This window comes from Syngnathoides biaculeatus, chromosome 6 (genome assembly GCF_019802595.1).
Source record: "Syngnathoides biaculeatus isolate LvHL_M chromosome 6, ASM1980259v1, whole genome shotgun sequence".
Taxonomy (NCBI): domain Eukaryota; kingdom Metazoa; phylum Chordata; class Actinopteri; order Syngnathiformes; family Syngnathidae; genus Syngnathoides; species Syngnathoides biaculeatus.
The window spans coordinates 21,661,389-21,688,947 of record NC_084645.1 but is presented as its reverse complement, the minus strand read 5'-3'; the positions used below and the strand labels follow the sequence as shown (position 1 = coordinate 21,688,947).

At 47.2% G+C, this 27,559-nt stretch overlaps 1 protein-coding gene across 8 annotated transcripts in view; it reads left to right on the top strand.

Moving 5' to 3' along the window:
* Positions 1–25,762, top strand: part of frmd4a (FERM domain containing 4A) — a 160,459-nt gene extending 134,697 nt beyond the window's left edge. For 6 of the 8 annotated variants that reach the window (XM_061823979.1, XM_061823978.1, XM_061823980.1 and 3 more), the window contains 12 exons: positions 4,346–4,422; positions 6,837–6,978; positions 7,076–7,217; positions 11,456–11,589; positions 11,669–11,791; positions 14,353–14,584; positions 15,270–15,564; positions 15,780–15,938; positions 16,013–16,342; positions 17,718–18,304; positions 19,318–19,420; positions 21,405–25,762. In XM_061823979.1, coding sequence (XP_061679963.1) covers positions 4,346–4,422; positions 6,837–6,978; positions 7,076–7,217; positions 11,456–11,589; positions 11,669–11,791; positions 14,353–14,584; positions 15,270–15,564; positions 15,780–15,938; positions 16,013–16,342; positions 17,718–18,304; positions 19,318–19,420; positions 21,405–21,507 — 2,427 coding nt within the window. In that variant the 3' untranslated portion in view covers positions 21,508–25,762. Of the gene's footprint in view, positions 1–4,345; positions 4,423–6,836; positions 6,979–7,075; positions 7,218–11,455; positions 11,590–11,668; positions 11,792–14,352; positions 14,585–15,269; positions 15,565–15,779; positions 15,939–16,012; positions 16,343–17,717; positions 18,305–19,317; positions 19,421–19,608; positions 19,681–21,404 lie in introns of all 8 variants that reach the window. The other 2 variants (XM_061823977.1, XM_061823976.1) reach the window with 2 other exon arrangements.
* Positions 25,763–27,559: the final 1,797 nt, after the last annotated feature.

The window sequence follows — 27,559 nt, the reverse complement described above, 5'->3', positions numbered from 1 at the left end:
AATTGTCTTTGGTTTACGTTTATTTTGACTAAACGTCAGCTAATGTTGGGATGAAAGATTTTGGAGCCTCTTTTTTGAAGAATCTCCCACAAAACGCAGCTTGTGGGGTTAAGTTTACGACACTGTAACACACTCAAATCGTTGCTCTCGAGTCAAAGCATAGAATCGGCCCAATGACCGCTCATATCTGGAGAAGCTCATAGGTCAGGTCCGTCGTATTTCAAGGCAGCACTGTAGTAAAATGTTGGAATGTGCATACCCTGCTTCATGCTAGCAGCAAACTCTGCAATCTGAACATCTCAGTCTCAATCTCAGTGACTGATTTGCAGAAAACGACAGGAATATTTTCCACTTTCCACTTCTTTTTTCTTCTACGAAAAGCAATTACCGGGGTTGTTTTCCTCACAGAGAGGAAACATAGTATCGCTACATGCTTCTTAAACGACACAATGTAACGACTAAATGCGTGCGCCAATCAAATTCCACTGAACGCAGTTTTTGTCGGAGAAAATAGCTTCCGAGGTCCTTAGCGGGAAAATATACGCCTCAGTACAAGAAAGGAGGAACAAATTCTCAGTGAAGCGTAGACGCTCCGGTAATCACTGACTCACGCTGTCATCGCTGAAAAGCGAATTCAGTTAACACGGAAGGAACATTTAATTGCCAGCTATATTTGGTGTGACTTTACTATCTTTTTTCCCCCACGGCGCAAATAATTACTGTTTGAAATGATCATTGGTAAAACTGCTAAGCGACTGCACCGCGTTGCAGGGCGCTAGTGACTTTCATTATATTTTATGGAGGAGCTCGTGGAGTTATTTGGGAATGTGAAAATACTTCAGCTCACCACAGACCCAACACACACCCGGCACCTGGAGCTCAACAGCATTAGCTTCAGACTGCGGGCGTATCATATCATTTTCGAGCACGGCCGCCCACTCGTCGGGAGTACAGAAACGCCTCCAGACGGTTCCCATTAGTTTTTCCAGATATGTCATCCCTCCGAAATGGCACAGTCCCGGGCAAACAACAGGAAAGAGTGTACGGGCTGTGCCTTGACCACGGCTGGATACACCAGAACCCCGCCCCCGGCGTGGACGTAGCCTTGCGGTCCGGCTGAAGAAAAGAATAATAGCCCAGCCGAGGCTATTTTAAAAGCTATTCTTTTGCCGCGACAGCAAAGAAAGGCCTTCGCTCGCTATCAGATGTGACCTTTATTATTCGACATGCTCGGGATGCGACCGCCCCATGAAGAATATCTCCCGGCTCGGCATTCTGCGTGTGAATATTTGCGCGGTGTTGAGTGGAATTACAGTGTGGAGGATTTATAGCGTACATGTGCAAGGCTGCGAGCCGCCGCGCTGCTCTTTCTGGATTAGGCGGACGTATTTCTTTTTTTAAGAAGGCATAACCCAGGGCGGCACGGTCGAGCAACTGGTTAGAGCTGTGGCCTCACAGTTCTGAATATCGGTGTTCAAATCCCGGCACCGCCTGGGTGGAGTTTGCGTGTTCTCCCCAGGCCTGCGTTGGGCTTTTTCAATGCACTCCAGTTTTCCTCCCACATCCCCCAAACATTCATTACAGACTTTAAATTGCCCGTAGGTGTGATTGTGAGTGCAACTGTTGTCTGTCTCCACGTGCCCTGCGATTGGCTGGCAACCAGTTCATGGCGTACCGCGCGTGCTGCCCGACGATAGCTGAGACCCTTGTGAGGATAAGCGGCTGGGAAAACGGATGGATAGATGCGAGCATGAAAAGTGCAACCGTGTCGTGCCCGAACGCAATCATGAGCGTCTCTTATCGCCACCATTCTAGCCGCCGCACGCACGCAGTTTCTCACTTTCTGCCCCCAGCCGCTATATTTAGCATCATGCTACATTAGCGCTTCACACTCGATTGAGCAAAAGCGCTGATAAGGACAACACACTTCTCCCAGACTTGACATGGAACAGTACGAACATTTTCGCAGTTTTTCGCATCCTCAGCAAAATGATCGCACTTTCCGGTTTTGGTAAAGGTTGGAGTGCAGAGCACTTCTCACGGAGAGGCGGCACGGTGGTCGGGTGGGTGACAGTTTGGGTGTTTGGCGTTTGAGTCTGGACTTTGCTTTCCTGTCAGGATCATGCATGTTCTCACCATGTTTGCGTGAGTTTACACCGGCTTCCTCCTTTATTTCAGAAAGTTGCACGTTAGATTCACATACGTACATAAGAGTTGCCCCGTTTTATTCAAATATCCGTTGCTCTGATTTTTGTCATAAAATAAAACTCAGCAGCCACAAAGTCTGTAACTGTCACCTATTATATTGACTTGTCAGCACATTGTTGTGACTCTTAATAGTACAGGTCATGTATGAGGGCACCACAACAAAGGTGAGATGTGCCGTAGGGGTGTCAGAAGAATTTAAGGTGGAGGTGGGAGTGCATCAGGGATCCGCGCTGAGCCCCTTCCTGTTTGCGGCAGTAATGGATAGGCTTGACAGACGAGGTTAGACTGGAATCCTCTTGGACTATGATGTTCGAAGATGATATTGTGATCTGCAGGGAAAGCAGGGAGCAGGCAGAGGAACAATTGGAAAGATGGAGGCACGCACTGGAAAGGAGAGGAATGAAGATTAGCTGGAGTAAAACAGAGTATATGTGCGGTGGGGGAAGAGTGAAGCTCCAGGGAGAAGAGATAGCGAGGGTGGGCGACTTCAAATACTTGGGGTCAACAATCCAGAGCAAAGGTGAGTGTGGTAAGGAAGTGAAGAAACGGGCCCAAGCGGGGTGGAACAGCTGGCGGAAGGTGTCTGGTGTTGTATGTGACAGAAACGTCTCTGCCAGGATGAAGGGCAAAGTCTATAAAACAGTGGTGAGGCCGGCCATGATGTACGGATTAGAGACGGTGCCACTGAAGAAACGACAGGAAGCAGAACTGGAGGTGGCAGAAATGAAGATGTTCAGGTTCTCGCTCGGAGTGAGCAGGATTAGAAATGAGCTGATTAGAGGGACAGCCAAATTTGGATGTTTTGGAGACAAGGTTCGAGAGAGCAGACTTGGATGGTTTGGACATGTCCAGACGCCAGAGAGTCTGTGGATGGACCTGCCAGGCAAAACAGCGAGAGAGAGGTAGACCAAAGAGAGAAGTTAAAAGAAGAAGAGAGAGTTAGAGGAGAAGATGCACCAGATAGGCTTAGATGGAAAAAGATAACAGGCTGTGGCGACCCCTCACGGGACAAGCCGAAAGGAAAACAAGAAGAAGAAGCATTACTCATGACTCTCAGTGCTTTCAAATAGACTTTGGAGAGATGATGATGTAACCACAGTTGTTACATTTTTCCAAGTATTAACATCCTTAAGTCTTATTGTTGGCGGGCACGGCGGCTGCGGCCGCGTCTGCGTCTGTGCTGTCATTAAACGGATCGATTGAAATTAGCAACCGCCACATTGTGGGGAAGGCGTCGTGTTGATATTGGGACACTCCGACGTATGACAGCGATCGAAGGTATAATACCAACTTTGACGTTTGTGTGCTTTGTAACTCAAGCGAGATGGCAATTTTTTTTGCAGCTTTCCGAAAAGCAGCCGTTTTTGGATGTGCGAAGATTCCGACCCAGAGCGACGATAATACGGCAATGCGGTTAATGGTGCACACACGCACAAAGCCATATGCGTATCGTCCTTATCTGACTGTCCTCTCCATTTCCTTACAGTGCGTCCGTCTGTCCGCAGTTTTCCCAGGCTGTTCAAATTCCGGCCCTCCTCTTTTTTTCCTGCCAACGCCGGATCTTATAGTTTTGTTTACTCCCAACCCCGCCCCCCCCCCACCTCCAAAATATATTGTCGCGTTCACGTCGCTCACATCCACCCGTCTTTCTCCCCGCCCCAAACGAGAACCATATTCAGACAACGTATGTTTATGTGTGCAAGGGCACTTCAGATTTAGAGAGGAAAGAGCTGGGGGGGGGGGGGGTCGGCGGGGGCCGCAGTAAGCCTCATCACTCCTCCCCTGGACCCGTTTTACTCACACACACTCTCCTTCCCGACCGCAGGGCAGGAAGCGCAGTCCCTGTGGGATGGAGGGAGGGGTCGGGAGCCCCTAAAAGCCTTCCCCCGCCTCCCTCCCTCCCTCCCTCCCTCGCAGCGAAGTTACAGGAGAGGAGGAAACTTTACACACTTTCACTCACACGCACGCCTACAGACGGATGTAACGCAGCACACATGCAGAGGAATACGTCTTTCGGCTTCTCGTGATCAAGCTCAACTTTGAATTTTAGTTTTCCCTCCTCCCGGTGGATCTCGCGGAGAAAAGGATTCCCGTTCGAGGCCGCGTGGACTAATTCGCGTGTCTCCCCGAATCTCAGGTGTTCCAATGGCGCCAGCTGGAGAACCTCTACTTCCGAGAGAAGAAGTTCTCCGTGGAAGTTCATGACCCCAGGAGGTAAATCCACACGCAGCGGACCGAGATCGGATGCGCTTACTGTCCAAGTTGTCATTGTCGTCGTTGGGCTTGTCGCTTCTTTAAAACATAATAATCACTTCATTATTCTTGTGTGTATCACAAATAACTGATTGACTGTTGCTGCTGTTGGATCGTACTCCTTTTTATTGATCATTTCTTTCAGTAAGGAGCACATTTATCGTTCTTTATTGGGCATACACGCACACAATGTAGAGTTTTCAGCCTCATTTTGAGTTTTTAAAAAAGTGAGTGCGTGCGTGAATCTACACGGAATCTTAAAAGTTAATTCCGCACTTTGGCGTAAAAGAACATTTTAAGGATGCCAACCATGTCAATCTTAGCCATGTTACACTTATTGTAAATGCCAATAAACTCCTTCACCGCCATCTGTTTTAAAAGCGGAGCGCCCCCCGCGTTGACCTGCCGAATATTTTCTGCGACAACCGCTGAACGCACCAAGTGAAAGAGCGGACTCTCTTCTTTAACCAGAAATAAAACGTTTGTTTCAACTGTTTTCCATTCTTTAATCACCAGCAGTAGCGCACCCAAATATCAAAAATCGGAGAAAACGAGCTTGTTCATCATCACATTGGTTTCCAATCTTGACAGTCACTTAAGATGAATCAAAAAAATGTACTTGACGGACGTTTGTTGATGGCATTAATAACCCATTCGTGGGCGGCGTCCCGTTTTTGGGACATCGTGTTTTTCACGCATTATATCCTTCAGTATATCAAAATATTTACGTGTTTCAATCTGAAGCCATAATTTGGTATCAGCAGAGGATAACTCATCTGGTCAAAGTTAGCACGGAGTTATTTCCCTTTCCTTCCTGACCCAACATAGCCGAACGAAAAAGAAGTGTTATTTCCTTGATTGTGGCCCATTAGGAGACTTTTATCGCAATAAGGCAAAAAAAAAATTGCCACCCTGCTCATGAATGGGTTAAACTGGATGAATATTATTGTCCATGTCAGTGAATAACTTCATACAATCAAATAGTGAAGGTGTTACTCTCGCCTATAAACACGATAGAACCTGGATGGATGGTGAACGTGATGCTATTTCAAGCCCAGGACCCAGTGAAGGATGAACTGACAGTACCGTTTTTTTTTTTTTTCACGTTTACCTAAATAATAACAAGGCGTACATTATTTCTTTCTTTCCTTTCCAAAATATTATCCTCAAGTGGGTTCGCAACGAAAAAAAAAAACCCTATCACAGCGCACACAAAGTAAAGGCCCGCCGAGGGACCCGGCGAACGGCTTCGCCGGCCCGTGTTTATTTAACGTGGCTCCACGTGTGAGGCGTTGCGAGCGGTGGAGGGGCAGGGCCAAACGGCGAGCGGCGGGTGTTTTCTTTGAGAGGAGCTGTCATTAGGGCGAGCCGGCCGTGAGCGCGTGTTTGAAGAGGGTTGAGCCCGCGGCCCGGCGTCGTGTGCGGCTGACGCCTGCCTCCTCCTCCACCCTCGCGGGTCGGCTTTTATTGCGCTCCGATTGTCCGACGTCGTTTGGCCCGCGTCTATTTGGGGAACGTAGGTACTCCTTCAGGCCTCAAAACGGTTTTACACACAAGTGCCACCTAAAAAAAAAAAAAAAAAAAAAAAAAAAAAAAAAAGACGCAAACATTAACATTCTACGATAGGGCGATTAAAGCCTGTACTTTAATGATTCCGTTAAAAAAGTATTGGAGCCATAAAATGGACCTAAATAAACGTGTAAAACCAAACAATTCAAAAACATCCATTTTATTAGCCGCTTATCCTCACGAGGGTCACGGGGAGTGCCGTAGCCTACCCCAGCTGTCGTCGGGCAGGTGGCAGGGAACACCCTGAACTGGCCGCCACCCAATCGCAGGGCACATGGAGACAAACAGCCGCACCCACAATCACACCTAGGGGCAATTTAGAGGGTCCCATTAATGTCGCATGTTTTTGGGATGTGGGAGGAAACCGGAGCGCCCACCCGGAGAAAAGCCACGCAGGCACGGGGGAGAACATGGAAAGGTGGGTCCGGGATCGAACCCGGGACCTCAGAAATGTGAGGCCAACGCTTTCCAGATGATCCACCGTGCCGCCAATTCGAAAACACGAAATGCTAATTCATTGAGCTTGAAAATTCACACGCAAACCCGCCGACCCCCCCAGGTCCAGCCTCTTAAAGGCACATACACATCACAATACTTACAGTAGATGTATTTTAGGTTTTCCAGTACATTTACAATATGCGTTTTTTTACGATCTCTCTGTGTGAAAGCTTTTCACCACTCGCAGGTTCACGTGGAACGTACCTAACCCTGCGATGAACGGGTGTTCACTTTGTTTTTTTTTTTTTAATTTAATTTAATTTTTTGCATTCAGTGTGTATAAAGAGGCCTTGTGTCCGCTTCTACTGTAGGGCGTCGGTGACACGCAGGACATTCGGCCACAGCGGCATCGCAGTCCACACCTGGTACGCTTGTCCGGCCCTCATCAAGTCCATCTGGGCCATGGCCATAAGCCAGCACCAGTTCTATTTGGACCGCAAGCAGAGCAAGGTCAGTCACCCCCACCCACACCGACTCGCCATTCCATCGCAGAGACACGGTGAGACGCCGCGAGCACCCGACGATGTCCTTTCGCACGTGTGTCCAGTCTAAGATCCACGCGGCGCGCAGTCTGAGCGAGATTGCCATCGACCTCACCGAGACGGGAACGCTGAAAATGTCCAAACTGGCCAACATGGGCAGCAAAGGCAAGATTATCAGCGGGAGTAGCGGCAGTCTGCTCTCTTCAGGTCAGCATACGCGTACGCTACGTACATACGTACTGTGCGTGTGGAAATGTGAACGATTGATGGGCAAGCGCATTCTTGTGCGGCGGTATCGGAGCGGGGCGTTGGTTGACAGCTGCCTGGACCGGAAACAGCCGCCACCAGAGGGGCGCCGGCCCATTTTGCGCCTCGCGTTGTGCCCGCTCTGTCTCACGCTCGATGGGCCGAGTTTGTTGCGGAAGTGCTTTGAAAGGCGATGTTAGAACGGGGATTATTTGTCATTCATTTTGTGAGAATTGATGGACAACAAATGCAGTGTGTAATATAGTCTCATTTAGTAAATTAGTTTCTCGCTTACGTGGATTAAAAAAAATACATACAAAGAATAACTGCAGAGAGAGAGAGAGAGAGAGAGAGAGAGAGAGAGGAGAGAGAGAGAGAGAGAGAGAGAGAGAGACACACACACACACACACATACATATATATATATATACACACATACATACACACACATACATACACACACATAGAAAGACAGACAGACAGACAGACAGACAGACAGATAAACAGATAGATAGATAGATAGATAGATAGATAGATAGATAGATAGATAGATAGATAGATAGATAGATAGATAGATAGATAGATAGATAGATAGATAGATAGATAGATAGATAGATAGATAGATAGATAGATAGATAGATAGATAGATAGATAGATAGATAGATAGATAGATAGATAGATAGTGTGTGGAGTTTTGCATGTTCTCCGCGTGCCTGCGTGGCTTTTCTCCGGGCGGCCGCTCCGGTTTCCTCCCACATCCCAAAAACATGCAACATTAATTGGACCCTCTAAATTGCCGCTAGGTGTGATTGTGAGTGTGGCTGTTTGTGACCCTTGTGAGGATAAGCAATAAAAAAAATGGATGAATATATATATATATATATATATATATATATATATATATATATATATATAGAGAGAGAGAGAGAGAGAGAGAGAGAGAAATGCTAACCCTTTAAAAAAAACATTTTTAAGCTTTATTTATAATGAGACAGTAACCAATTATGCGATCAGAAAAATGAATACACGTACATTTAAAAAATTAATTGATACAGTTTGATGAACTGATTTGAAAGGGAGTCATTAAAAGTCATTAAATTGCTGGTGCCCGAAGCCAAGCATTTTTTTTTAAATATATAAATTGAACGAAACTTGGAGTAACTTTTTCCCTTGAGTTGTAAGTAGTTATCCGTCAATTGCTTTTGTATTAAGTAATAATATGATAAGCTTGATTACACATTTACATAGATTCATAGTCATAACTACGCCTCAAGGAAAAAGGTACAGTGTAACTACAATTTTCCCTGTGAGAAAAATAATTTTGACAAGGATGAATGGTGCAAATGTGCCGCTGCCCTCCCGGCTGAGGTCGGGCGAAGGGCGCACGGCGTCCTGAAATGCTTTCCACTCGAGTCGAGTCGCACCCAATCAGCCGCACTTTCACACCGTCGCTGAGTTGGAACTGAACCGACGCCGCCTGCACCCTAAATCAGGCGAATGTACCACAACTGGATGTACTTCTCCCTGGTCTTCCGCGTTGGCCCGCCATTGTTCTCCGGAGTCCCCCCGGCCTCTAAATTTAACGTTTGTGTAAAGTTCAACGGGTCAGACGTCATCTTTTCATTGGCATTTTCAAACAATGCACACGTGTGCTGAACAAACTGTGAGCGTGACGGGAAATATGTCCGTCGACCCGTTTTTTTTTTTTTTTGTACAGATCTCCTAATCTGTTTACACGCTGTGGTCTTGTCGTGTCCACTATCCGCAGTTTATTCGAGACCATCTCGGCGTCGTTCCTAAACTTTCTCTGATCCGCTCCAATTTGGTTCACAATAATTTTTTAACCCCTGCCCCATCATAATTCATGCAACCCTCATCGTTTTTTGAAAAAAATAACAACCGGACTGCCAAAACAGCAGGTTGTAATAAAAGTACCTGTTTTGAACGAACCACATAGCGTACTGTAATTCCCGACCTACCAGGTGCGCTCTCCTGGTTACAAGCCTCACCCATTTGTAAAGGAAATACCATTTGGTACATACATACGCCGCAGCTGTGTAAAAGCCGCAAGTGCCCACATTGAAACACGAGATATTTACAAAGAAAGACGGTACGCAGAAAGAGTTTTACTCTAGCGCTGCGCTAATGCTAACGCTAGTGCGGCGCTAACGCTAATGCTAACTCGGTGCTGTCAGGGACAGTTAAAAAAAAAAACTTACCGATAAAAATCACGCCAGTAAAACAGCAACAACACGCGAGCACAGTGCTAAGGCTAGCGTAGCACTAACGTAGCCGGTAAAAGTCACTTCCTCGGCACATACATTCCAGTCATATGTAATGTATAATGTTAAAAATGTAAATTTAATCATGATATATCTTGGCTACTCACCCGAGTTCGTGACATCCGCACGGGCGTCATCATACAGTGTATCTGTTGCTACTCAGTCTGTTTGACAGCAGCAAATTTAGCGAGATTTATTTCGTACACCACCACTTTACAGAACACATCTCTCGAATTGAAAAATATCACGTAAAAGAACACGTTCTCCTGAAGAAAACATTGAAGTCAATCGGAAGTTGAGCACAGCAAACAATAACGTGTGGAATACACGAATCGGGGAAGGATGTCAACCCTCCACCAAACCGTACCGTAATTCCCGGCCTACAAAGCGCACCTGGTTACAAGCCTCACCCATTTGTAAAGGAAATAGCATTTGGTACATACATACGCTGCAGATGTGTAAAAGCCGCAAGTGCCCACATTGAAATCCACATCGAAACACGAGATATTTACAAAGAAAGACGGTACACAGAAAAAGTTTAACGCACTAGCTAGTGCCACGCTAATGCTAATGCTTTAGTAAACGCTAAAGCCAACAGGGTCCGTTAAAAAAAAAAAAAAACTTACCGGTAAAAATCACTGAGACGCGCCAGTAGCACAGCAACAACACGCCAGCACAGTGCTAACACTAGCGCAGCACTAAAATGGCCGGTAAAAGTCACTTCCTCGGCACATACATTCCGGTCTCACTCTTACCTTTTCCGCTCGAGTGCCCCCTGGCGGCCGTTAGAAAAAAATGCACAAATTAGCCGCATAAACCGCAGGGTTGAAAGGGTGTGGAAAAAAAAACCGGAAATTACGGTATATCCGGTGTAAAACTTCCCGGTACCTCGTCTCGACGAAACATGATGACTTAGCATTAGTTTAGCTGGCGCTGGACGCTGCGGTGTAATCCTCCACACAGTCTTGACTTCTCGAGTGAAATTCACGGGATTAAAAGATGCTTACGAGAAGGCCCTCAGTCCAACAGAGTTCGGGTTTTTGCAATTTCATACATAGGTTAAATGGCAATAGCCTTTAATTTAAAACTCTGATGAATACATGTGCACAATTGGATGTTTTTTGATGTATTAATTAGATTATATGTGCAGGTAAATGTCTTTTAAACCCTCTTCATTGGTGCTTTTTGTTTTGGCTAATCCAGCTCGGAGCAGATATGATTAGATGTAAAGAATTGAACGCACCAGAAGCCGTCTGCATTGCAACTCTGAACGGTAACATGAGCACAAGAGCGCTTCCCGTTTTAATGATACTTCGGGCCAAAGTCGGCGATCCGCGGTCTCCATGCCAACAAGCGACACAGTTCTCTATTATAATCAGCCAGTCTAGCGTCCTAATGACCGTCATCGGTCCACATTGTGTCTTCGGAAGCCGGTGCAAGAGTAGCCAACAATCCCAAGCGTGAGTGAATTAAAACCATGTGTTTTTCTTTCTGCCACAGCTTTCTCTGCGGGTGAGTCTTGCGTTGTTTCTTTCTTTTCCCGAGGAGAGGTTGACCGTGTGTTGTGTTTGCGTGCGCGAGTGAGCAGTTTGTCTTACACTTGATGGCGTGTTACAAACAAGACTGGCACCATCTCGGGCCCCCCTGAGATTGTGCGTCACCGACTTTGTCCTCCGCACTGACCCCCCCCCCCTTCCCCCCCCCCCTTTTTTTTTTTTTTTTTTTTTTTTTTTCCCTTGAAACAAACAGCTTCCTTATCGACATGTTCCACTCACTTCCCTGTAAACATCCTGCCAGGCCTGTGCAGGTGCATGGACAAATCTCTCCTCCTTTCTCCCGGGGCAGCCCAGACCCCCGCAAGCGCAAACGACGGCGACAGCGACGCACTCCTGACACTGGCCTGGGATTGTTTTGCAGGCTCTCAGGAATCAGACAGCTCCCAAACAGCCAAGAAGGACATGTTGGCTGCACTAAGGGCCCGCCAGGAAGCCCTGGAGGAGACGCTGAGGCAGAGGCTGGAAGAGCTCAAGAACATCTGCATCAGAGAGGCTGTAGGCCAAGACTCTTCTGCAACGTCCCTCCTTGACTCAGTCTTCCGTTTCTCAACCTCATTTTATTTCACATCTGCAGGAGCTGACGGGGAAACTTCCCAAGGAATACCCTCTCGATCCGGGAGAGGAAGCCCCCACGGTCCGGCGAAAGATCGGCACGGCCTTCAAACTGGACGAGCAGAAGATTCTTCCCAAGGGAGAGGTAAAATATTTGGAGGCTTTTGCACAACTTTCAAACACACCCCAAGACTGTGACATGCCAGTGGCAAAGTACCCCAAAGATCAAGAACTAGACACCTCCTGAATATTGTTCGTCTTTTTCAAAAAATGATATTACACATGGAAGCGCAACTACTAATCCATGAATTGACAACTACCCTAATTTTTTCACACGCTTTCAACCCTGCGGCTTACGCGGTGATGCGGCTGATTTCTGCATTTTTTTCTAACGGCCGCAAGATGCCACTCGAGTGGAAAAGGCCAGAGTGAGACCGGTGGAATATATGTGCCGAGGAAATTACTTTTACCGGTCTGGCCCTGTTAGCGCTGCACTAGCGTTTTACTGCTGTGTCTCAGTGATTTTTACCAGTATGTTTTTTTTTTAACCGGCCCAGTTAGCGTGGTGGTGCTAGCTTTAGCGCGGCGGCGCTAGCGTTAGCATTAGGGCTCAATCTGGGCACTTACGGCTTTTCCACAGCTGCGGCCTATGTATGTACCAAATGGTATTTCCTTTACAAATGTACCGGGTGAGGCTTATAACCTATGCCGGGAATTACGGTATTTCATTATCACATGATTTCGATCGTGTAATTGGTGACAGACATTCATTCCAAATCCTGACTTGGTTGTGTTTTCACTCGTGGAGGCAGCACTTCCTCGCCAAGGCCCCAGATTACACTTGTCAATTATTGTGTGGATCCGCGTGTAAGGCGCATGCAGCGGGCGCGTCGGCAAACACTTTGATTGGTGTGTGGGCATGACAAAGATCCAACTGAAGCGTGGTAGCTAAAAGCAAAAACATGAAGGTCCTGTGCATTTCTCTTTATCCGCCTTGGTTGAAAAAAAAACAACAAAACATTCCAGACCTGCGGTACTTCTAAAAATAATTCACCTCACAGGAAGAGCTCGCGGTCAAAAGGCTGCCAGTGTTCAGCGTGTGCATGGGTTGTGATGTTTTTTTTTTTTTTTTTTTTTGAATGGCAGTTGTTGGCTTTGAGCACGTTCCAGGAACTTTTTTTTTTTCTTTTCTTTTTTTAAATCTCCAGCCCTGCCTGGTCAACATCAGCTGCTCATTCACACACAGCAACCTGCGCTAGCGGCGTGCGCAGTTCGACATAATCGGCCAACAAGCTAGCGATACATTGTAACAAACGTTCCTGTTGCCAATCGTGATGTGTTGTTGTGGGAGGGCGGGGGGCAGCAACGCCGTCGCACAGCGCCCGTGGTGTAACTGCATTTCCTTTGACATGGCTCATGATGTCGGTACGTGTCGCAGTACGTGAAGCAGCTCTGAACATGCGCTTTCGGCCGAACTTCTGTACATGCTCAGTGCGGTTAAGTCGCATTTTCTGTTTCCTGGTGAATAGTGATTGTTTCGGAGCAGGCTTGTTTAGGTAACAATGTTTATTAAATAAATACGTAAATTAATGTAAAAACTACACAAAATAAGCGACGTCTTTCAATATGTATTTTTTCTACTCATAACAAATTTTACGCTATTTTTTGTGCTCGAACGTGCAGATTTGCGAGCATGTGAGTGACTGCATTTGGTACTTACATATGCTGCAGCTGTGTCAAAGCCGCAAGTGCCCATCACTGAAACACGGAATATTTACAAAGACGGTACACGAGTTCAATGCTAGCGCTAATGCTAACAGGGCCGGTTAAAATAAAACTTACCGGTAAATATCACTGTGACACGCCAGTAACACGGCAGCAACACGCTAGCACAGCGCTAACGCTAGCGCAGCGCTAACAGGGCCGGTACCGATCACTTCCTCGGCACACGTATTCCACCGGTCTCATTCTTACCTTTTCCGCTCGAGTGCCCTCTTGCGGCCGGTAGAAAAAAATGCGCAAATTAGCCGCATCACCGCATGAACCGCAGGGTTGAAAGCGTGTGAAAAAAGTCGCGGCTTGTATGCCGGAAATTACGGTGCTCATGTATTGTATTGTATCATGAAATACTTTTCATAAAGTTTGCGACTCACACTCCAAAGTGCATCACGCGGCGCCATTTTAGCCACCCTGAAAATACCAGGGAAACTGAAATAGTGACAAAACAGTTCGTGCTATATCGCCACAACTCTGTGCTACTGGTTTGCAGTTTTTGCAAAAACTATATATTTTTTCTTTTTATGCATGCATACATAGGTGTGAATCGCTAGCGCAGCGCATATTTGCGCAACCCCCTGTTGCAGTGCAGTTCAATTGATACTAAATATAACCCCGAGGCGGGATTGAGATGTTTGTCTTGGTGATCCGTGCTTGACAAATCCCAGAAGAAGTCGCGAGAAAGGCAGCCCTGTTCCGGACGACGCTCTGTTGTTATTGGAGCGTCGAGTGTTTCTATAGAGAGGATTCGGCGGTGAGAAAATCCGCTGCGACCGAGATAAATGATTTCTGCGCTGTGCTTTCTCTGGCAACCTGCGCGCGCATGCACTATGGGAGAATTCCGGCGTCTGCAAACCAAGCCCGTTGTTGTTTCTGGATCAGGAGCGCGTAACTTAACTTAGCATAATTTGGTGCCTGCGCCGGTCCCAGGAAGAGGAGCTGGAGCGCCTGGAGCGGGAGTTCGCCATCCAGTCGCAGATCACCGAGGCCGCCCGGCGCCTGGCCAGCGACCCGCACGTGGGCAGCAAGAAGCTGAAAAAGCAGAGGAAGACGTCGTATCTCAACGCGCTCAAGAAGCTGCAAGAGATCGAGAACTCCATCAATGAATATCGCGTGCGCTCCGGAAAGAAGCCCACGCAGAGGGCATCGCTAATCATCGAAGGTGAGCGGCACGGCACGGATTTTTACGTGTCCTCGTGACGGATTTTTTCATATGGTGCCCTCCAAACGGACCAGTAGTCCGTTTCATATCAATATTAAATGGATCTATGACTTGCAGGAGTGACTGACAATGGCACGTCTACGATGTACGACTTTGAGTTCCATCGCCGCCAACGATGTACAAAAATAATGACAATGACAATAAATGACAAATATCCGAAAAAAAAAGAGTAAACAACTCTGATGAAAATAAATAGAAAGAGAACTGACCAAAATATGAAACAAGTTGGGGAAAAAAAATCCGATGGGGGAAAAAAAGTGACAAAGGACTTTGCCAAAAAAATGAACAAAATATTTTTGCATGCCAAAAATTAAAAAAAAGATTCCAAACCTTGTGAAAATATGAAACGAATCTGATTAACAGATTTCATGAGGTGATGTTGCAAATACAAATGAGTTACTTTGACAAGCCCTGAACGAAGATTTGATTGGGGGAAAAAATTTCATCTCAACCTGACAAAAATGTGCCTGAAATATTATATCTAATAATTATCAATGGCAATGATATGTCAGAACTCTGTCAACAAGCGTATATGAGCGGCTTTTTCTGCATACCCGACAAATCCCCGACTAAACCGAGGACCCAATTGAAGGTTTTTTTTTTTTTGTCTTTCCATCTCGCGCAGAAGCCAACATCGGCTCCGAAGACAGTTCGCTGTCGGACGCGCTGGTGCTGGATGACGACGACCCCCAAGCGACCGGCACGCCCAACTTCTCCCCGATAGCGTCGCCCCACAAGGGCCTCCCCCCGCGCCCGCCCTCCCACAGCCGCCCCCCGCCGCCCCAGTCCCTGGACGGGCTGCGGCACCTGCACTTCGGCCGCGGGGACTACGACAAATCGCCCATCAAGCCCAAAATGTGGAGCGAGTCGTCGCTTGACGAGCCGTACGAAAAAGTCAAGAAGCGCTCGTCTCATTCCAGGTATTTGCTGGCCCGAAGTTTCATCTGTTGGTAGATTTTGAGGGAAATGTTTTGCGGGACACACCGATCCCGAAAATGCAAAAAACAAATGGCCCGAATTTTTACATTTTTTTTTTTGGATGCATTTACATAACACAGGTCAATTATCCGCACATCTTCGTTATTGCCGGTCCGACCCGGTCCACAATTAACGCAAATGATGCTTTTCACCGCAGTCACAGAAGATTTCCGAGCTCAGGCAGCACAGAAGCCGGAGGGAGCAACTCCCTGCAGAGCAGCCCCATCAGGAGCCTCCCTCAGTGGAACTCTCAGTCCAGCACGCCGTCCACGCCGGACCTGAAGACCCGGACGCCGCACTACGTACATTCCACCAGGTCCGTCCTTCAGACCTCGACCTCGAGGGCGAGCGCCCCGATTAAAGCCGCGTTTCCGTCTGCGCGTCCCGCAGGTCAGTGGACATCAGTCCCACACGTCTGCACAGTCTCGCTCAGCACTTTAGGAACCGCAGCTCCAGCCTGGAGTCCCAAGGCAAGCTGCTGGCGTCGGACCCGGACGCGCACCCGCACGCGCTGGGCAGCCCGGACTTTTTCCTGGGTCCCGCGCGGAGCTCCAACGGCTCCGACCCGCTGGACGACTGCTCCTCCTGCACCAGCCAGAGCAGCTCGGAGCACTTCTACCCGGCCGCCGGGCCCCTGGCGCCGGGCGGCAACCCCAACTACTCCACCCTCGGGGAGGACTCGCCCTCCAAAGCCAGGCAGAGGCAGCGGCAGAGGCACAGGTAAAACTGGCGGGCGGGTCAAAGAGTACACAGAACCGGTAGAACAACTTTAGCGTACTAGTAGGCTAACTCCATATTACCATTGAGGCAGATGCTACTAGTCCTACTTGTGACAGGAAAAAACTCTACTCGGAAGGGGTGTCGAACTCTTTTTTTCTCGCGGGCTGCGTTGTAGTTCTGCTTTCCCTCAGAGGGGCGTTACGAAAATATTGAATCGTCTCATCATATTTACATGATCAATTTCTTCATTTATTTTTTGGAATCAGAAATGAAGGGTCATGTTTTTTTTTTTTTCCCCAACTATTCATGTTTGGGGGCAACACGATGGAGCAGCTGGTAAAGCTTTGGCCTCACAGTTCTGAGGTCCTGGGTTCAATCCCGGACCCGTCCGTGTGGGGTTTGCATATTCTCGCCTGTGTGGGTTTTCTCCCATTCCAAAAACATGCAACATTAATTGGACACTCTAAATTGTCCCGAGGTGTGATTGTGAGTGCGGCTGTTTGTCTCAATGTGCCCTGCGATTGGCTGGCAACCAGTTCAGGGTGTACCCCGCCTCCTGCCTGTTGACAGCCGGGATAGGCCCCAGGACACCCGCGACTTTTGTGAGGATAAGCGTCCAAGAAAATGGATGGATGGATATTTATGTTTGGTAACACAAAAATGCTTGTAATATCTCAACTTTACCATTTATGAAATTTTGGCCCCATGGAAATCGACACTGTAGATTTGGCTTCGCGGTCCACATAAAATCACGTGGCTGGCCGGATCTGGCCCCCGGGCCTTGAGTTTGACGCCTCCGACTGCGAAACCGTAAAAATCGTGAATGGCCTCATCATATTTATGAAGCAGTTTTGGAATCAGAAGTCAAGGCTAATTGGATTTTCAACCATTGTTCACGTTTGATAACACAAAAATGCTTAGAATACCTAAACGCTGTCACTTATGACGTGAAAAGTTGGAATTTTGGCGCAGATCTTCACAAGTATCATAGACGTTGACACACATCGGATCTGGCCCCCGGGCCTCGTGTTTGACGCCCCTGATCTAAGGCTTCCGTCGATGTGCTTGTCGCGCGCAGATTGTTTTTCAATAAGCGGATTTAGTTTGTGTGCTATTTTTTTTCGACACATTATGAAGAAGTAGGTAACACGGTGCAAATAAAGATTTGTTCATAGGTGAAAATTGAATAATGTGGCTTTTCATGTCATGAGCTAATTTAATTTTGATTTGAGATAAGGCAAATATTCTTGGCAGGTTTTAAAGCTATCGGATGAATGTGACGATGCGCATTTCTTGCCAATTTTGTCTATGTCGAGAAACGTCTTCATTTTGTAGCGTTTCCCTTCTCCGTGACGGATGGACGTGTTCCCTCCAGGTCCGCCGGTCACCTGGGCTCGTCCAACTCCGGCTCCATGCCGAACCTGGCGGCCAAGAACGGCTCGGTCGGGGGTCCGGGCGGCTGCGGCGGCGGCGTCGGCGGAGCCCACCACGGCGTCTACCTCCACAGCCAGAGCCAGCCGTCCTCCCAGTACCGCATCAAAGAGTACCCGCTGTACGTGGAGGGCAGCCCCAACCCGGTGGTGGTCCGCAGCCTGGAGAGCGACCAGGAGGGCCACTACAGCGTGAAGGCCCAGTTCAAGACGTCCAGCTCCTACACGGCCGGGGGACTGTACAAGGAGGCCTGGGGAGGCGAGGAGGGCGGCGAGGGCGGCGGCCGACTGACGCCGTCGCGCTCGCAGATCGTACGGACTCCGTCGCTGGGGCGCGAGGGGAGCGGCGGAGGAGGGGGGAGGGCGGCCGTGTCGGAAGAGCTGCGCTGCTGGTACCAGAGGTCGTCCGGGAGCCTGAAGGAGAGGAGTCGCTCCCACTCGGGGTCCACCTCGTCCGAAACGGGCTCGCAGCACGCCGCGCTCGGACACGGGCGGGGCGGTCGGGTGGGAACGCTCGCCAAGGGCTCCCCAGGTACTCGTCCCATACTCGTACTGCTGCTTCCTGGTGTTTGAAAGTGAGAATATAAACAGGCGGACGAGCGGTTAGCACATCCGGCGCTCAGTTAGACAGTCGGGTGTTTGAATCTGGGCTCTTGGCTTGCCGTGTGGAGTTTGAAAGTTCTCCCCGTGCTTGTGTGGGATTTCTCTGGGTGCTCTCCGCAGTTTGAAAACCTTCCCCTTCTATTAATGGAAGACTGTACGTATGTGCCATGTGATTGGCTGGCCACCTCTCACCCAAATTTGGCTGGCGTAGGCGCCATCTGACCCGCAAGCACAAAAACCCAAGCGAGCATGAATAATTTTAGACTTACGGAGGAATCCAAATCGACCCTAAATGTCAGATTTAAAAGCCTTGCTGACCATTTTGTTTTTATTTGGTCAAATGTGGAATTCACGGTTGTTGTTTTTTTTTTTACCCGACCCTCCCGGTGAGCGACGTGAGTGCCACTGAATGAGAATATCGAGTTGGCTGAGCGTTCCGCGTGAAAACTCCACACGGCAAGGCGGAGCCCGGATTTCAATGCACAGCCATGCACAGAATAATAATAATCATGATGATGCATTTTAAAAAACGGCTAAATTAAGCGGCACGGTGGCTCAGCTGGTAAGAGTTTGATCCCGGACCCGCCCGTGTGGAGTTTTCATGTTCTTCCCGTGCCTGCGTCGGTTTTCTCCGGGTGGGCACTCCGGTTTCCTCCCACATCCCCAAAACATGTGACTGCGACTGTTTGTCTCCCCGCGATTGGCTGGCAACCAGTTCAGGGTGTACCCCTCCCTCCTGCCCGTTGACAGCTGGGATAGGCTCCAGCACTCCCCGCGACCCCCATGAGGATAAGCGGCGAAGAAAATGGATGGAGGCCAACAGCTAAATTAATGTCAATGTCAGTCCGGTAGAAGTGAGAAGTGTTTAGTGCCGCGATCTCGACGCGGATCCGCGGGCGCCACGTCAGCGTGGTTAACCGAGCTGGGTTTTCCCTTCCGTAGCGGCGTCCCCGCACAGCCAGCGGAGTATGACGCCCTCCGGCGAGCGGGCGGCCACCCCAACGCCCCCCTGCAGTCCGCAGCACACCCTCAACTGGCAGAGCGGGTAAGAGTGACCCCTTCCTCCCCCGGGCCCCGCGGCCGCCACCCGCTCGGCATGCTTCCGCCCTCCCGCTGCTTCATCTGGCATCCCCGCTGTCGGGCTTCGCCGTTTGTCCGCTCTGCAGTCCTAACGTTCGCTTTTCTCTTCTGCACTAACACACCTTCCCTTGTGTGTGCGCTCTCCCGCTTTAGAGGCACAGCAGGCAGCTCTCCCGCCGCCGACGTCTGTCAGTCTCCTCTCCAGCCCGGCTCTGGTGTCTAGAGGTACTGTCCCTAGTCCCGGGGAGACCACCGCCGTGAGCTGTGCGCCGCTGCTAGCCCTCTTTCCGGCTCCGACCTGCGCTCGTTCTCTCATCCGCTGGAAAAACGCTCGCGCTAACAAAGCTGTAATCAAGGCTATAAACCGGGGGTCTCAAACTCGTTTTTTATCACGGGCCACGTTGTAGTTACGGCTTCCCTCAAGAGAGCCGTGATGATTGTGAAACCATAAAAATGTTTCATTGCCTCATCATATTTAGGAACTACTTTTGGAATCAGAAGTCAAGGGTAATGGGTTTTTCAACCATTGTTCATGTCTGATAACACAAAAATGCTTATAATACCTAAACGCTCTCATTGTTGGGATTTTGGTGCAGATTTTCACAACAATCATGGAAGGAGACACACATCATTTGCCTTCGCGGGCCACATAAAATCTCCTCGCTGGCCGGATCTGGCCCCGGGGCTTTGAGTTTGACACCTGTGCTTAAACCTTCGGCCACCTGGCCAGTCAGCGTCGCTCGCGGAGCGATTTGTCGATTGTTTATCTGTAAACAAATATGATTCGTCCATCAACAGTCCTTTCTCAGTGTTCCGTTTCTGTTGTACGGAAGCGTATTGCCGCCACTCCAAAAAAAAAAAAAAAAAAAAAGGTCCCTATCATGCTATAACGTGATATTTTTAACGTAATAATGTTTCATGTTATAATCTAAATCATTTCATGTTATAACGTGAAACTTTTCACGTTATAGTGTGAAACTTTAATGGTAAAACATGATATGTGTAGTACGGAAGCGTATTGCTGCCACACCAAAAAAAAAAAAAAGTCGCTATCATATTATAACGTGTGGTAAAGAGGGAGCTAATTCGAAAGGCGAAGCTCTCAATTTACCAGTCGATCTACGTTCCTGCACTCGCCTATGGGCACGAGCTGTGGGTCGTGACCGAAAGAACAAGATCCCGGATGCAAGCGGCCAAAAGGAGTTTCCTCCGGGCTCTCCCTTAGCGATAGGGGGAGAAGCTCGGTCGTTTGGGAGGGCCTCAGTGTCAAGCCACTGCTCCTCCGCATTGAGAGGAGCCAGATGAGGTGGGTGGGGCATCTGATTCGGATGCCTCCCGGACACCTCCCCGGTGAGGTGTTCCGGGCACGTCCCACCGGAAACAGACCCCGGGAACGACCCGGGACACGCTGGAGAGACTACGTCTCTCGGCTGGCTCGGGAACGCCTCGGGATCCCTCCGGAAGAGCTGGAAGAAGTGGCTGGGGAAAGGGAAGTCTGCGTATCCCCGCCACCCGGAAAAGCGGTAGATAATGGATGGATGGAAGGATGGACTATGTTTTTAGGTGAAATGATTCACGTCATAATGTGTAATTAACCACATTATAACGTGAAACATATCACGTTATAACGTGATAGCAACTTATTTATTTTTTTTTGGGTGTGGCAGCAATACGCTTCCATCCTGTTGCTTTACCTTGTAAACAAATTACTTTTCTATCGGTTTTCACAATGGAAGTACCACAAAAGCAATCTATTCCTCTTGACGTGTCTTTTCACAAAAAGCTCGTTTTTTCATAAAACCGATGCACGTCCGACTGCGTATCACGAAAGGACAGGTAAAAAGCTCGAAAGAGACGTCATGTTCCCGGCGATAGAAGCCCCCTTAAAATGTCTTCCCGTTGGGCTCGAACTTGTGGCTTTTCTCATCGCCGTTTCGTCCTTTTCGCAGGTCGTTCGGTGACAGCCGCTTCCTGGGCGGCCCTTCCTGTTCCGAGCTGGCCGACGTGCAGTGGTACAGACGCGACAAGGCCAAACCTGGAACCCTGGTCTGAGACCTCCCCGCAAAGGCGTGCTCCCCCAACCCCAGCCCCCTACCGCCGCCCCCTTTCACCGCATCCCCGCTCAACAACAGCCGTACGCGGCCCTCCCCGCCCCGGTCGGGACGCGAGCGACGGCGCCGAGTGGACGCCAACGAGAGGGGAGAGCGCGGTCTCGTCGTGCGTTTCAGAGTCGTCCCCCAAACCGGGAGGATTCCTGCTGGTTTTGAGCCACCGGTCTTGAAAACCCAGACAAGTGTGTCGGGTTTCAGTATTCCCATTCGTCCTTTATTCCCTCCTCCGCCACCACATATTTATTATCTATCACGGAGAGGGCCACTTTTCCTGAAAAAAAAAAAGAAGAAAAGAATCTGGCGAACATTTACGACAAAAATTCCTCGTCTCGGTTTGAACGCCCCAGGCCGGATCTTCCGGTCGCAGGTCTTCGAGGACAGAACACAATCCGGACTACGGCAATAAGAAACATTGTTGGATCTCTTCTCGGAGGAGGATTTGCAACTTTGGGGGCTTTTGGCGTCCGTTCGGAGCTCAGCGGAGAGACCTCGGCAACATTTCCCGTCCGCCACTCACGGGAAGGGACATTTTCAAACGTTGAAAACTTTCCTTGGGAATTTACAAAATAGACGGGGACGTAAACATCAGCGTTGCGGCAAATATTATTTTTGCTAAACGGTCACAAAAACAACTATCATGAGTTAATATCATATTTTTTTTTGGGGGGGGGGTAGTTCGCCTTGTCACGACAAAATGACAAAAATCTCATTATTTCTTCTTTGAATGTGACGTGATACCTTTTCATCCGAATTTCCCACAATTCCCGAGTTTCCTCGCAATTTGGAGCATTCCCAAAACTTCCCCCGCGGTAACGTTCCACCCGTTTGTAATCCGGGTCAGTCCGTCAGAGTCCCGCCTGGGTTCTCTTCGGTGTGGGATGTTGGTTTCTCACGTCACACGTGGACAAAAGTATTGGGACACGCGGCCATGACGCTTACAGGAAGTAGTCCTGGTCGTCGATGGGAGCCTGGAAAATGGTTCCGGCTTTATTCGCCACGCGCTGCCCGGTGCGGTCGAGCCCCGATTGGACCGGGCCACTGCACGAAAAAAAAAACACAGTGCATCACCCACACCGGCGAGCCTGTGTCGGCTTTTGTTGCTGCGCGTGCGGTATATTGTACTTTATCGCCTTTATTTAACATAAATTTAACCGCAGGTGCATTGCAAATGATAACAAAATTTCCTACCTAATTTACTGCATTTGTGAGGCGACGGGCCGGCGTTCTTCGTCACGCCCGCTTTACGTATAAAACGTATCGAGTGAACGCTAACGTACATTTCGAGCGGCTGTCGCAGCCGAAGTTGCGGCAAGTGCAGATTTTGAACCGGCGCCACATTTCAGGCACCGTATGACAACTTGTTAAGCATATTATTTGGCACCCTCTTATTGGTAAAAAAAAAATATATATATATATATATATATATAATTTAATTCTCATGAAATTTTAACTTTTTCTTCGGGGGGCTGGGGGAAATCTGGTCCAAGTAACACTGTTAAAATAAATTTTTTTAGAAAAAATGCAACTTTATTCTTGTCAGCAAGTATTTTTTTTCTCATTGATTTGGTAATATGGTATTATGTATGATTGGAAAATAAGATGGATCAAAAAAAATGGTAAAAAAAAAAGAGTATAATTCATAATATATAATTGTGGCTTTTTTTTGTTAAAAAAACATCTTAAAGTATTTATCATGAGAAAGAAATATTTTATTTACTGCAGTGTTTTAATTCCAGTGTTTCCTTCTCCAAAAATGACAACTTTAATCAAATGAAAACAAATAATATTAAATTCAGAATAAATGAAGCTCACCTTGAATCTTGTCATATCGTGATTTTAATCGCACGAGATTCAAACTTAAAGCTAAAAATCGAAATTTGATGCAATAATATCTTTGACTTTTTTTTCTGGGAAAATTATCACAAAAAATTTGCAAATATAATATAATTTAAAAGAAAAAAAAAACATAGCTAATCAGAGGAGTGTCCCAAAACCTTTGTCCACGGATTGTGGGTCAGACCACTTGTATTCCACGACGGTCTCTTTCATTTTTTTTATATTTTGGGGTTGGGGCACGAACCTTAAAGCCTCGGAGAACAGCAACCACGCGGATTAGCCGAACTTCAGAAAAGCACAACGTCACCTCCGCTCGTCGGCGCTCAAAAGAAGCCATAAAGCGACACTCAACGTCATAAATATTGAGCAGCTTTAACATTTACGATTGTCAATGGTCCCGGACAGATGCCAGAAAAACAAAAAAAGACTCTGAACACACGTCACATCACAGAAAAATCTTTTAGCGACATATGATTATCTGATCGGAAGGGGAGGGCAAATGCCTCAAATTTGGTACAATTATCAGTATGGGTGCCGCACACCTCAGGATTTGCAATTCTATATATATTTTTTTCCACATTCAACATTTACATTTGCCAGCCCCGATCATTTTCTGAGTAGATCAGGGGTTTCAAAATGACACCATTGGATAATCGCTCAGGAGGATCATTCAGAGTCCTTCCGTGATTGGGTTTTTGCTGAAATTGATGGAGTGGGAGGCAAAATGCTGAAATGTGGCTCAATGTTCGGTATGGTTGTAATCCACTTAACACACCAGCACTGGAGAATCGCTGATAGGCTTCCAAGAATCAGACAATTGGTGACGCTGATCAGAAATGCGGGGGCGATGGTCACCCAATTACCGGTGTGTGGTTATCCCGCTTTAGACATCTAACACCACAGAATAATCTGTCCGGATAATCGTTGTCATCGAAGAGTTTTCTGCTCTAGTTTTGTCCAATTACCAGTTTGTGTGAACGCTGATTAAAACAGCTCACACTATCGAATAATTGTTGAGGTAAATCTTTAAAGATGCAGCTGGTAATCGGTCCTTTTCAAAATGTTCAGATTTGACCTGATTGTTGGGCTGTGTACCCCACTTTACACACACTCCATCGTAGGATAATCTTTCAAGACTCGATTGACTTTGATTCGAAAGGGATGAAGAATGCTCAAATCTGGCCCGACTGTCAGTGTTCACATACCCCTTTTAACACACCAATATAGGATTATCGGTCAGGATAATCTTTCAAAGATTGGGCTGTTACTGACTGATCAGAAAGTTCAGCAATGGTCAGTTAATACCCGTTTTGTCAGTATGCCCGTATGACATTTGACACCTCACGCCGCAGGATAATTCATCGGGATGATCTTTGGACCACATCCGATTATCGTCCTTTGCTGATCGCAGGGGAGGGAAAATACTACAGTTTGATCCGATTATCGGACTGTGTGCATCGCGCTCGTTTAGCGACCTCCCAGAATCGGGCCTTTGTTGACAAAAGCGGGGAAAACCCTCGACTGCGTTCCGATTATCGGTATGAAGAGAACGACTCATCCCGTACACCCCAACATGCAACTGGACAGGGTTAGAAAAGCACAACGTAGATAAAACGGGATCATGGCACACCTTTTGGTCTTGACGGCCGCTCCCGATCCTTCCTTTCGAGGCCAAGCGTTGAACCGTCACAATCCCGCCATCCCTCGCGCACGCCGCCGAAGATAAAACTCAGCCGCGGCCGACATATCGCCAGGTCAAGACCCCCCACCGACCCCGACCCCTTCGTGGAATTGTTGGCGCCCGGTGTGGTCTAAGTGCAGCCTCCTCCCTCTAGTGGCCATCCATGCAAAGACAGTTTCAACTCACGTTTTTTGTTTTTGGATTTTTTTTGATTTACGAGTATTTTTAAGACTTGCTGGTTTTCACCGATGTTCCCATCACTGCTGTTGTTGTTGTTGTTTTTCTTCTCCCGGGTGCTACACAAGTTAAGCTAACACGCCATCTATCTAGCATTCCCCCATAGAGTGGCTCAGTTTCCGATCCGAGTCGATTTTAACACGCGGCTGGCAAATAGAGCATGTAACTGTTAACACAAATACTTTTAATGTGCTGTAGGAAAAGCGTACGTGGAATCGATGATACAGAATAATAATAATGATAACTGAATTCCACAGTTAATTTATTCTTTTCTATTAAAAATTTGTATAGTAACTTTACATTTTTCAAAAGGTGTGACGTTGGAAAAAAAAACAGAACAAAACAAACGAAAAAAAAAAAAGCGGTGCGGGATTTTTTTTCAGAGACGCTGTCGCCGGTTCAGGAGATGAACACAAATAAATTATTGATGAAGTTTGCAAGACTCCTGTCTCTTTTTTTTTTTTTTTTTTGGGGGGGGGGGGTTAATGCAACTTTCTTACCGTAATAATGTACTTTCATAAAATGGCTTTTTTCCTTCTGTTGGAAATATAAATGCATTCTTATAATACTAAAAACCATTTTTATGGAAAAAAAATCTGTAATATGAAAACACAATTTTATTCTCACGTTGAAACATTTTTCCAAAAAAAAATTATTTTGACCAATCACTTTGTAAATACATTCATTGTTTTAAGATTTGATTGTTTTTCTAAAAATATGTTTTCCTTGTGAAATTCCTCAAATACACTATAGCGTGGATTAAAACTTTATGACAATACACGTATATTTTTGTCTTTATAATTCATTATCTCAGCTACTAGTTTTTTTTGTTTTAAAAATTATAGTAAATTAAAGATGTAATAAAATCTAATAAGATCTAAAAAAAAAAAAAATGTATGGCTCAATGGCCACCAAAACGGAAGTCGCCATCCGCCATCTTGATACTCCCAAAACAAGCATGCCGACCAGTTTCGTGGCTGTGAGAAAACATTCCACAGGTAAGTTCGAAAGATTTTCTTTGACACTGTTAAAAGTTTGTTGGTAAAGGGTTGGATTTTATTGTCTGATGAGCAATTAAATTGAATAAAGTTGTTGTTGTTCACTGTTCACTCTGTGCTTGACCTTCATAGGCCGACGGTTTTTCGCGAAAAAGCGATGTCAATATTTTCCCAAACTTCATCAGTGGGTGAGCAAGGAAACACCTTTTGTGTGAAATCTTTGCTGAATTTCATATTCCGGAAGTCTGCAAATTGAATTTGGTTTTCAAATGCGAGGAAACAAGTTGAAATCTTCTGTCTGAAATAGGACGTCGCATAGACAACAAATGAGCAATGCGTTTATCATGTATTTTACCATATTTCCAAAAATATCTCTAACTGATTGACTTGAAATGTAATGTTTTTTTTTTTTTTTTTGGTGCGTTACAATGATAGTGCTTCACAGCGTATTTTGGGGAAAGTTAACATGTCACGGAAATCGGCCCCAAGGTACCATGCGAGGTTTCTTGCCAGTCACGGTGTTCTATGTCTTTCCTTTGCGCTTTGCCTTTTTTGGCTTACCAAGTCGAATTAAAAAAAATCATTCATGTTACCAGAACTGGAAAAAAAACGTCAAGCTCACACGACCAGTTTTAATTCTACATGCCAAACTTTGAGGAAAAACGCGCCATAATCCAACCTGTAAATCATGACGGCGGCCAACTGGTTTCGACCAATCGACATATCGCTCGATGTAGATGCGCTAGCCAATGAATAAAAAATGTCTCTACGTCATTGGAAGGAGCCGAATGTTGTGTTACGTCATATGCAATCGACGAAGGCGTTTTGTTGGAGTGCTGAATTGCAGCGGTAGAGGGCGCCAGTAGCTTTAAGACTAATAAAGTCTCCGGTGAGCAGCAATATCGGAATATTGTACCTGTATTTTTTTCCCCCCAAAAAGTAGAAAAGGAACGAAAAGTTTGGTTTTCCTCAAATCAATCATTTTAATGATAGAGTTTCATTTTTTCTCAACTTTTTTTTGGGTTGACGAATAATATTACTCATTAATATTACTTTTTTTCCTCTGACTCGAGCACAAATCCCATTTGCTTTGTCGTCGTCCTACCGGGTCAGTGCTGGCTTTTTCCGGTCCTGGAGCCACTCGTGGCTTTGATTGCACCCCCCACCCCCACCCCCAACATGTTGTCACGACAACCTGCCCAGAATCATCACCAGGCCGCAAAGCGCTTTCCGCGGGTCCC